General features: G+C 38.8%; 1 protein-coding gene across 1 annotated transcript; it reads left to right on the forward strand.

The window, feature by feature from the left end:
* Positions 1 to 9720: 9720 nt before the first annotated feature.
* Positions 9721 to 11890, forward strand: LOC143876018 (protein NUCLEAR FUSION DEFECTIVE 4-like). Its single transcript, XM_077377622.1, has one exon. The coding sequence runs from the start codon at positions 9875 to 9877 to the stop codon at positions 11663 to 11665; it is 1791 nt and encodes a 596-aa protein (XP_077233737.1). The 5' UTR covers positions 9721 to 9874; the 3' UTR covers positions 11666 to 11890.
* Positions 11891 to 12500: the final 610 nt, after the last annotated feature.

Raw genomic sequence — 12500 nt, forward strand, 5'->3', positions numbered from 1 at the left:
TTTCCACATTTCTGCACTCTAAGTCTCTCCTCTTGGCCTCCCTAAGCGTCTCACCACTTATGAAACTAATATTCCATAAAAAAGCAATCTTAGTATAGCCACTCATATTTTCTTGTTCATGTGCATGACTTGCGAGATCATCGGTTTCCACTGCGAATAACTCAATATAAGAGGACCACGTGATATATTATACAGTCTCGTAACAACGCGAGCATTGACTATAAGTGTATATAGATAGTCACGTATCAAAGGAGGCATGGAGCCATAGAGAAAGAGAAAGAGAAAGAGATAGATAGATAGTGAACAATCCCGTATCAAAGCGGGCATTGACTATTCCCATTCCCATTCACCATCACCAGTATCTTCTCCTACCAAAACTGATATTCCTTACAATCCACATGGCATTTGAACAGATTCCTACAACTTGTTACCAGCCTTATAGCTTAATCTGTGAATTCAAGAGACTAGCAAGCAATTCGTTTCCTCGTCTCACTACTCGTATAAAATAATAAGCAATACGTTTCCTTGTCTCACTAGAACTCTTATAAAATTTCAATCATAGGAGAGTCAATATTCAAATATGTGCTGTACAAGATCAATTCCAAGAAATATGCATGGTTTAATAGAAAATCTTATAATGGGATTTGCTAGGCAATTTTGCAGGGCCAAGCTGAAATTTGCATGAAAGAACAGCCATATAGGCTCACTTTTTTAACTGATTTTGTTGTATTTCTTTTAATTCATCTGATGTGGCTGTTCTTTCATGCAAAATTCAGCCGCGAAATTGCTTTCTGCGAAATCTCCTAGCAAACCCCCTCGTATAAAAAGATAGGAAACTCATAAATAATAGGAGTTAGAGTAAGGAATTCGAGGTCTTCGGTTGTTTGCATCACGTTTAATAGGAGTCAATGGGACGAAGTGACTTTAAAAAGTAAAGTAGGGCGAAGATGACTTGAATAATAATGGGAAATGATAAATTCGCACCGCCTGTTGGATAATTCGCGCCTCTGATAATGTGAATTGTGGAATATATTGTAGTGAGTGGCAGTGCTTGCGTCCGGCCCATGTCACTTCATCTAGAATATGCATGGCCACAAATATTGACTAGTTATATCCTTGAAACGTCATACTTTTAGATTTTGGATAAAGGGAAATGCTATTCACACTCCCTACTTTTGACTTTTCATACTGGGAGCCGTATATTCATTTTAGGCAACCAATATTGGCACTACCATGTTTAGATAATGGGACTAACTCACCTTGCCTTTTATTATTTAACCAGATGTCAAAATCGCGGTTCCCAAAAAGTTCTCTAACATCCAATTAAATAATAAAAGACAAAGTGATCAGTTAGTCTCGTTACTAAAAAGCATGGTAGTGATTTCAAAAGAAACCTACTGAACCACATACCCCATGTGCACTATAATTGTTGTTGTCCTCTTGCATATGACAGGAGCAGAATAAAAATATCAGCACCTTCAAGAAACTTCCCCAACTGTTTGGATTGCAACTCTGCTCAAAGGGCAAAGAAGTATTTTCGCACTCCCTCAATTAGCGACTCCGCTCAAAGGGGAAAGCGCCTACACAGGGACTCCGAGCCCTACACGGAGACTTTCTAAGGGCACATATACACATAGAAACCGAGTTTCATAAGGAAATTGGGGGATAGCCCAGATAAACATAGAAACCAACTCCTTATAGCCCAGATAAACATGGAAACCAACTCCTTAAGGAAGTCGTCCGTTGGAAAACTCTCTAAAAAAAGCAAGCCTCCTAAGATGCCTAGGACTTTGAATCTACAAAGGGACCCACACCCTCAAGGTAAGTAATCTAAGCTCTCATAACTGTATTGTTGCTCTGCTCCATTGTGGCTCAGTTTCTCCTGTTTTACCAATTACTATCACTAGTATATCTAGTGTTATATGGGAAGATGTTTTCAAAAAATTCAAATTCTCTTGATTCTATAAGGGAAGTGATATATCCACCCCTTTTGATTACTTGGAACACCCAGCAGGAATGTATGAATGACTGCAGAGGGGCTCATACGTTGCTGTTGGATGTCCCAAGTAATCAAAAGGGGCGGATATATCACTTCCCTTCTATAATTGTATTATGTTGTATCTCACTATTTTGAGACCTTACTACTAAGAACTTAAGCACTAGTGTTATGTGCATATCCAATAAATGCACAATCAACAGTTTTAGGTCCTAATTAGAATTTCTTAGGATCAGGTACTGCCACTTTAGCCAAGCACCCCCACATTTTAATGTATTTATAGCTAGCCTTTCTATTTTTTTCATAACCCATATGGTATTTTATAAGTATCTGGATAAGAGATTTTATTAAGTATAACATGCAAAGAGTAATGTCTCTCCCATAGGTTTGGTGGTAAACCTGAACTTCTGAGCATTGCATTAACTATTTCAACTCGGTTTCTATTCTTTCTTTCCATAACATCATTCTGTTACAGAGAATAAGGTTTTGTCACATGATGAATTATTTCATGGTTTACACAAATTCACTAAGGGCCCGTTTGGATGCCGAGAAGATTTTGATTTTGATTTCTCACATATGCAGCCCTTTTTGCATTGTAATTTGGATCGGATCAAATTCTTGGATTTCTACTTCAGCAGCTGACAGTGAAAAAAATCAGATTTCTAAATTTGATGTGGAAATAAGAAATTGGAAATCCATAGATCTGGCAGTTACCTTCACCCTCTTTGATCCTCAACCTCTCCCCTCCACTAGGAAGTACCCCCTTCCCTCTCTATCTCCCTCAACATGAGCTGCTGGATCTATTCATTTTGAATTCAAAACTCAATTCCAACTCCAAATAGAAAATGGGAGGTATCTACACGGGCTGTAAATTCATTTGAGGTATATTCACCTCCTTAATCAGACCTTAAAAAAACTATTTTCTTTTCTGATTAGTTTTCAACTTCTGTTTTGTAAGTGATGAATTTTTCAAAAGATTCATTCTTATTTCTCATAAGGTATACTGTCCAAAAACTAGAATAATTATCTATGAAGGTTATAAAATATCTTTTACCACCCCAAATTATTGTGTTATTTAATTCACGCGTCACAGTGAATAAGTCCTAAAAATTTTTATTGTCATTCTATTGAATGGAATAGTTTTCTTGTGTATATAGATTGTATACATATTTCATAGCTTTCATCTGAACTACTTCACTATTAGGTATAAAAACCTAAGTTCGTCATTTTCTTCAAAGTTACATGTCTTAGCTACCATGCAACACATTCATAGAGTCAATAATATAAGTAGAATAAGTAGATGCTTTATTCATTTTATTTTCAATTGCATTAAGTTTAAAGAGCCCCTCACAAGTATATGCTTTCCCTTCAAATGACTCAATTACAGTTAAAACAACCTTGTCTGCTTCAAACACCATCTTAAAATCTTGCTTAACTAAAAGTGAACTAGGCACTAGATTCTTTCAAATATCTGGCACATGACATCTTTCAGCTTTAGAACTCTCCCAAATGTGAGCCTCAAAATTACCGTCCCTTCTCCAACAACTACTAAGGACGAAGAGTTCCCATAAAAAATTTCTTTCTATCTACTCTAGATTGATAGAAAATGAATACACTCCTATCACTACAGATGCATCTGGTAACCCCAGTGTCTACCCTCTAGTCCTTCATATTGCTTACTAGTTTTACTTCAGAGATCACAGTCGAGAGGTACTAATCTTCAATCACATGGGCTTGAGTTAGCATGGACTCTATCATTATTCACAGTAGACACATTTTTGTATTTATTCATTTTGCATTCTTTGGCATGGTGACCTGGCTTACCACAAATGAACCAATCACCTTTCTTCTTCTTGAAGTTCTTAGTGTCTCTCTTGAAAGGAACACCCTTCTTATGTTTAGGTCTTCGTTTACAGTCAAACTTTGACTCTACCAGATTAACCATAAAAACATAATCAAAGTTTTATGAGACTTGTTTCTAGAGAGGCTTTCTTCCTAATTTCTCAGACGGACAAATAGATCTTGAAGACACATATCAGTTCTATCATATAACATTGTGTTCTAATATTTCTCCCTTGACAGTGGTAACTTGTCAATAATAGCTGCTTTTTGAATTTTTCCTCTATTTTGATTCACTTGGAGACAATTTCACCTACTATTGATTGAAGTTCATTAACTAGATCCATTATGGATTTTCCATCCACCATCATATATCTAAAATATTTCCCAATGATATGTTTTCCCACTACTTCTACTAGGTATTTATTTTCTAAGCTATACCAAAGTTCTTTTTATTGTTTAGAGCATTCAAAATATTTCCTCTAGACATGTAATTATCCTTTTTTCACTTATCAGAAATATGAGATCTAGCAAGTTCATTTTCCTCTTCATTACTAATAATACCATATAGCACATATTCAAGTTCTAGGGTTGCAAGAAGAAATCCCAGATTCTGTTGTCATCTCTTAAATTGAAATCCATCAAACTCCTCAAGTGTTTCATCAGTAGTTGAAGACATGGTTGGATATTCCAAAATTCACCTTACAATAAAATACTTATCTCAAGATTGTTGCGTGGAATAGAGGGATTTCAGATCAAAACAATGAATCTAATGAGAATTCTATTATATATATATATATATATATATATATATATATATAGAGAGAGAGAGAGAGAGAGAGAGAGAGAGAGGAAACTGTTGGTGAGCTAGCTTGCCCAATCACATGGGTCCCACATTTTGGGGAGTGATCCAAACCATTCATTTGCAAGGCCTTATCATAGATAGGGTGTGTACCAAAAATCAGCTCCATAGGATCATCCTAACCCCTCCATTTGTGGAGGACAAAAATGGACAGACTTGTGTCTGTCCATTTTTGTCCTCCACAAATGGAGGGGTTAGGATGATCCTATGGAGCTGATTTTTGCTACACCCCCCATCTATGTAAGGGACTTTCAAATGAATGGTTTGGATCATCCTAACAAAGTGGGCCCCCATGTGATTGGGCAAGCTAGCTCACCATAAGTTTGGTGAGCTACAGTTTCCTCATATATATATATATATATATATATATATATATATATATATATATATATATATATATATATATGTGTGTGTGTGTGTGTGTGTGTGTGTGTGTGTGTGGATATAAAAACTTTAACTAAATAATAAAGAGAAACTTATGATGAGTTGAGGCAAGAATATAAATTCATTGTCATTGAGACAAGTATCACCCCCACATATGACGAGTCACGGTGCAAATAGGGTATTCTAACATATGTCTCCAGGATTCAATCCACTCCAGGGGGTGTGAACTCATGCTACCAATATGCTTAGCGAACACACTTTATGTAGCCTTGATCAAAGAAGGAAAAGATAACTAGAAAAGTTGTAAAACTGGAAGAACCATAAAACAGAAGAAAATCTAAGAAGGCACTGTATCCGTTTGGATTCTTTTCTATTTTCCAAACGTCTCTTAAAGAGATGCTCATCAGATGCGCCCCTGATTAAGGGATACGATTAGGAAACCTTTTAGAACATTGCCTAACGCGAAGTTAAATAGATAAAGTGGCACATACTATGTAGTTACTAAAATCGAAATTGGATTAAAATGAAAATTTAAATGAAAATGGAAAAATAAAATTAAAAGCTAAAAAGGAAATTTCACAAACACGTGTGCGCGCGCACGCACGCCATGCCACGATCACGACCCACCCGGCCTGGCCCGACACAACTCGGCTTGGCGCATGGTAAAGATTTTCCCTCAAACTTCATAGTTTTCTCTCAAAGAATCCCCAACCCTAAGAGATCCAACTCCAATACACACACATATAATCTACTAAGCAACTATCTTTCCAAGTGTCATTCGCATTTTTCAAGGAATTTTTTTCTAGAAAAGTTTTTCCCTACTAAATCAGTTATCACTATAAATCAGGTTTGCCGCCCCCACTTATTTCCCTCTTCATAACGTATCTTTCAAAAAATCTCATGCCTTTTCAGATGTAGCTTTTAATAAGGGAAATGATATTTTCCCCCCTTAAAGGATAAAATCCCCCCAGTAACGGTTTCTATGAGAATGGTTCACTGCTTAAGGATAAATTCATTCCCTTTAACGTTTTTCTTTGCCTTTAAAACTTAACGAATAACGTTAAAGGGGGGGATTTTATCGAGAAAGGGGGGGGAGGATATCATTCCCCTTTAATAATCCTTAATTTAGCATGAAATCCCCAAAAAATCTCTCCAAATTTTCTCTCTTTCTCACATTGCATGGAGCTTTTAATGGTCCTTTAATTTAGCAGTTTGATAGCCTAAAAAAATCTCCAAATCGTTTCTCCCTCTTTATTCCTCTCTCCCTCTCTCAAAATGCACGCGTCTTTTAATATCCCTATAATTTAGTCCCAAAAACCCTATATGAATAGTTTGCCCCTCTTTATTCTCTCTACTTATATCTCAAAAACTCTGTATGGAGAAATCTCAATCCGCGGGATTTAATGTTTCTCTCTCACTCCATTTCTTTCTTTCTTTTTGGACTCTCTCCCTCTCAATTTTGCGGGTTTGCAGAGGTAAAGCGATCTATCCATTTCCTTTTCCATTTTTACTGTTCGATTTTAGGAGATTACATATGATCTAAGAGATTACATATGATCTAGTTTATTGCCCATTTCTAACCCTTCATATTCAGCAAATGTATGAAAATTTCATTGCCCACCTAGGGTTTGTATCTTTGGTTGGGCTATTAGTCGTGATAGAATACAAACTATCAATTTTCTGAGAAACCGTGGTATGTGGCTTATCGATCATTGCCCCCTATGCCTGCAAGATGGGGAATCTGTGGATCATTTGTTTATGCATTGTTCTTTTGCTCGGCTCATTTGGCGGTTCATTTTCATGAGATTTGGTATTTGTTGGGTTTTTCCAAAGTTTATTTTGTCGTTATTGCATCAATGGGGAGGGGTTCCTTGGAAGGAAAAAGGAAAAACTTTGTGGAATTTTTATTTACTTGCTACATGGTGGTCTATTTGGAAGGAGAGGAATTCTAGGATATTTGAGGGGAAAGCTAAGAACCCTCATTGGAACCACTTGAAGATTATCACTTTGGTTATATCTTGGGTGAGATGCCTTCCTTCTTTCCGGTTTGTATAGGCTTGTGATCTTTGGGAAGGTTGGAGGGAGGTTTGTTTTAGTGTTGATCGGAGAGCTCTTGTCTCGCAAAGGTGGGAGTCGCCTCCTCAAAATATGCTTAAGGTTAATTTTGATGGAGCTAGCTTCGGTGGCTCTATAGGTGTCTGTGATGTCTCTGAAGCTGAAGTGAGGGCTGCGCATTTTGGCATTTGGCATATTGATAGAAGTCTGTTGGATCAGACCATTATTGAAGGGGATTCGTTAAATGTGATTCGTTGGTTGAAAGGTGGGTCGGCTCTTCCGTGGAGATTTCTTTCCATGTTTGATGAGATTGGTGATATAACTTCGGGGTCTTTTATCGGATATCAACATGTCAGAAGATCTGCAAATGATCAGGCGGATGCACTTGCCAAGCATGGTGTATCTGGTGGTCCTATTAGGTGGTTTGACCATCTTCTTCTTTGAGGAGTGGTGTGCCGTTGATTGTATATTTCGTCTCTTTTGTCTTCTCGTTTTCTATTGTAAATGTGGGAGTTCCATCTCGGTCTCCTGTTTTTTTTTTTCCATCATTTATTATATTACCATTTCAAAAAAAAAAAAAAAAAAGATCTAGGTGTTGTATCTGTGCAGATTTTAGGGTTTTATATTCTCTCAAATATCTAATATTTGCTAATTCTAACGAGGTACTTTTCTACTAATAAATTTCTATCATTCTTGCGTGGGGCCAACCATTTTGCAACTCCGGTTTTTTTTTTATTAGGTCTGGCAGCCCATTTCAGACGCATGCATTTCCTCCTCTCTTTCTTCCAACGTGGGACTAAATGTCTCCATAAAGCAAGAAGAAAGGAAGAAAAAAGATAAAGGGAAAAATGCATACACACACCATTTCCTCCTCTCATTCTTCCAACGTGGGACTAAATGTCTCCATAAAGCAAGAAGAAAGGAAGGAAAAAAGATAAAAGGGAAAAATGCATATACCCCCCTCAACTTTCTGACATTTTCAACTATAACCCCGACTTTTAAAAGTCACTAACTACATCCCCTGATGTTTCAATTTGTGTAAGGTAGACCCCCTTAGTTGACAGTTCGTCCACAGATCGTAAGGTTAGGATGATCCAATGAAGCTGAATTGTTTGGCACACCCTATCTATGTCAGGGCCCATCAATTGAACGATTTGGATCATCCAAGTTTTTGGTAGTGTTTGGATTCGGGTATGGGGTTTGGAGGGCGGTATTGGACCTTCACTAGCATTGATAGTGTTTCAAAATAGGGGGTTTACCTTATACAACTATCGCCCAAATTTCCTGGCACATACACTCCATTCTGCCACGTCATAGCTTGCACCACAGCTCAGCCACCCACGCTATTGCCCATCGAATAGGGATCACAGGAAGAGGAAGAAGGAAGAACTCCTTTAATATATTTTTTTTCAAAGGTTGACTTAAAAACTGACTCACACCAATGATCGGTGGACACACAGAGGCCATCTTCTAAGTCATAAATACATATAAAACAAAGTGAGTAGCGCAATTATCAAAATAATGTACTGCGGTCCCCTCTATATATATTAAATATATTACATAACGTTTAGCTAAGACCCTTTTCTTTAATCAAATACTTAGGGAGTAACAAACGTTTGATAACTTACATACAAGTGGTGCAATAAAAAACGAGACTCTGCTGTCAAAGAGGTCTTTCTTACAAGTAAGGTAATGCCAGCTATCTAAAGCCTCCAAGGTGAATGGCCCAAAGAGTCCCGTCTGGCAGCATCCCTTTCATTGCATCTCCACTGCTCGCTACCGACGTCTCATTAAATAATATGGGAGATGATAAATTCCTACCCCCTGTAGGATGATTCTCTCCCCTTTAATGTGAATTGACCTGAAAAGCGACTCAATTCACGTTCAAGGGCTGTGAATCATCCGACAGGGGGGTGCGTGCCAATTTATCATCACCCAATAATATACTCTAAGTATCTTCTTCTAAGATTTCTTCTCTATTTCATTTTCATTTTATATGTACAGGGAAATCGAAAAGGGATTTGCTAGCGTCCATCGCAGAAGACATTTTGCGGGTGGGCTGTTGCAAGTGAGAGCAGTCACCTTGTCAATGAAGACAAAATTTGCTGAAAAGTGAGGCTGTGTGGCTGCTCTCACATGCAACAGCCCATCCGCGGAATGAACGCTAGCAAATCCCAATCACAAAATATTCAGTCCAACCTTTTTGCTAGGCAATTTTGCATAAAGCCATTTTCGGCTCACTAGTTTTAAATTAAGGATACAAATCTTAAATTAAAGGCCCATTTGAGGGGTCCTTTCAAGTGATCTTTTTTGGGGTGTAAAACATTTAGGAAATTTTAGAAATATTTGCCCTTTTCCAAACTTCTCCAGAAATTTACTACATTCCAAACATGGCCTAAAATAAATCATAACCATAGATCATGGAAGACTCCCAAAACCTCAGTTTTCTTTAATTAACATTACTTACCGTTTGCGTATTATTATCCTGTTAGTCTTCTCTTAATCAATATTTTACCATATATAATTATCGACCTAATCTGTTCACAATCCAATATTTCTATTCAAAGTCAACACTCCTTCGTTTGAACTCCCTTTCTTCCTACCTTTCTTCCTCCTCTACGGTTTTTGTGGCCACACTAATTTTCAAACCTTCCTTACCATAATCCCTCCCCACATATATAAATACACACATCCCTCATATTGATACATAAAACTCTACTGAAAAGAGAGATAGAAAGATGGTGGTGGCCATGGATTTCAATGGAGGTGGTGGGAAGCTTCGTTTCGCAGCCCAAGTGATCCAAGGGAGGTGGTTCATGGTATTTGCCTCCTTCTTAATCATGTCCGCGGCCGGAGCAACTTACATCTTTGCTATTTATTCACAAGATCTAAAAAATTCATTGGGTTATGATCAACAAGCCCTTAACACCCTAAGTTTCTTCAAGGACTTAGGCGCCAACGTCGGAATCCTCTCCGGCCTAATCAATGAGGTGACCCCGCCGTGGGTCGTTCTCGCCATGGGTGCGTGCATGAACCTCACTGGATACCTAATGATCTACTTTTCCGTCACCGGAAAAGTTTCCCGGCCCCACATGTGGCAGATGTGCCTCTACATCTTTATAGGTGCCAATTCCCAATCCTTCGCCAACACCGGCGCCCTTGTCACCTGCGTCAAGAATTTCCCGGAGAGTCGTGGGATTGTCCTCGGACTCCTCAAGGCTTTCGTCGGGCTTAGCGGCGCAATTATCACCCAACTCTACCATGCTTTTTATGGGAATGACTCAAAGGCTCTTATTCTTCTTATTGCGTGGCTACCCGCCGCGATGTCCATGGTTTTTCTCTACACAATTAGGCTAATGAAGGTTGTTAGACAGTCTAATGAAGTGAAGATCTTTTATTCTTTCTTATATATCATCCTCGCCCTCGCCGGATATCTCATGGTTGTAATCATTGTAGAAAAACAGCTTAACTTCTCCTCATCGGAGTATGATGCCAGCGCGGCCGCAGTTATCTTCTTACTCTTTCTCCCCCTTGGCATAGTCATCAAAGAAGAGGTCTCTCTTTGGAACCAAAAACTCAATTCCATCAAAAACCCTCCCCCCATTACCATAACCCTAGAAAAACCCCAACCACCCACATCCCCACCGCTCCCACCGCCAAATTCTTCATCCCAATTCCCCCCTCCACCACCAAAATCGGCAATTTCCCGTATCGTTAAGCTACTCAAATCGCCCCAAAGAGGGGAGGACTACTCCATTTTGCAAGCTCTAGTAAGCATAGACATGCTAATTCTCTTCTTGGCGACGATTTGTGGGGTCGGCAGCACCTTGACGGCCATCGACAACATGGGTCAGATCGGGAAGTCTTTAGGCTACCCAACTAAAAGCATAAGCACCTTTGTCTCCCTCATAAGCATATGGAATTGTTTGGGAAGACTAGCCTCCGGCTTCGGGTCCGAAATCGTCCTCACCAAATACAAATTCCCCCGCCCTCTAATGCTAACCCTAATCCTCCTCCTCTCTTGCGTCGGCCACATTCTCATCGCATTCGGAGTCCCCAACTCGCTCTACGTCTCATCGGTAATCATCGGATTCTGCTTCGGTGCGCAATGGCCGATCCTCTTCGCCATCATCTCGGAATTGTTTGGTCTCAAATACTACTCCACACTGTACAATTTCGGGGCGGTCGCGAGCCCAATTGGGTCATATTTACTCAATGTTAGGGTTGCAGGGCATCTCTATGATAAGGAGGCTGCTAAGCAGATGGCAGTTTCAGGGGTTCAAGGGGGAGATAAAAATTGTGTTGGGGTGCAATGTTTTAGATTATCTTTCATTATAATTACGTCTGTGACCTTGTTTGGATCTTTGGTTTCTCTTATTTTAGTGAAGAGAACAAGGAAGTTTTATAGAGGAGATATCTATGCGAAGTTTCGGGATGCGCCGCTGGTGGGGGAGGCGGAGATGGGTGTCTCCGGCAGAATTGAGGAGAAAGAGAATGAGAAAAGGACCACAACGAATGGTAATGAGTAGTAACAAAGTACAGTTTAAGCTTTGTCAAATCTCAATGAGGAAAAATGAAAAGGGTGATTGGAGGACATTTTTCTTCTATACATGTATTATTAGAAGTGAAAATCTGTGACAGATTCTATATATCTGTTTTATCATTTGAAGGGAAAATGTCCACCATTAAAAGCAATAGTATATCTTCTTAAGATAACTGTTACTATATCTATACTCAACGGTTACTTTTTTTTCTTTTCTTTTTTCTGGGTTATTGTGAGAAGATTGATGACTTTTGAACAGAGGTGTCAAATGATTCCAGACCGTACGATGGACCATCCGAATCTGCACTTAAACGGATAGGATCTAGACACGTTATCAAGACCCGTGGATACATTTTGGATTCCTATGATAAGATCCAAAAATATTTTAATCGGATCTAGAACTAACTACAGCCCGTGGGACAGTCCTAAATTCAAATTTATTACACTATTATATGAAAATACCCTCTCCAATTTTTTATTATATTATTTCAGTGGTATTTTAGTAAGGCAAATGTTATCAGCACGACGTGTATTTTGATGATGGCACTTCTCACTTTATTAAAAGTAAGGTATGGCTTGCACCTTTACCAAAGGATGATCCAAACCGTCCATTAGATGGGCCACAGCCTAAATAGCTTGTGCCTCAAAAAATATTTCCATAGGTTGATTCTAACCCTCCGATCTGAATGTTAGAGTGTTGATCCTAACCCTCTTGGGTTATAAGAGTGTTCTATCTTTCTAATGACTCTTTTATCACCAGATTAGGGGGAATATGGTTCAGGCGGAAGGCGCTAGCGGTCGCTTCCGAATCTACTCGGGCC

This window comes from Tasmannia lanceolata, unplaced genomic scaffold, assembly GCF_043159265.1.
Source record: "Tasmannia lanceolata isolate RefF3 unplaced genomic scaffold, GAP_Taslan_0.1 ptg000004l, whole genome shotgun sequence".
In the NCBI taxonomy this organism is placed as follows: domain Eukaryota; kingdom Viridiplantae; phylum Streptophyta; class Magnoliopsida; order Canellales; family Winteraceae; genus Tasmannia; species Tasmannia lanceolata.

Excerpts from the sequence above, each read along its gene's own strand:
- LOC143876018 (XM_077377622.1), top strand. The coding sequence starts at position 9,875 with ATGGTGGTGGCCATGGATTTCAATGGAGGTGGTGGGAAGCTTCGTTTC.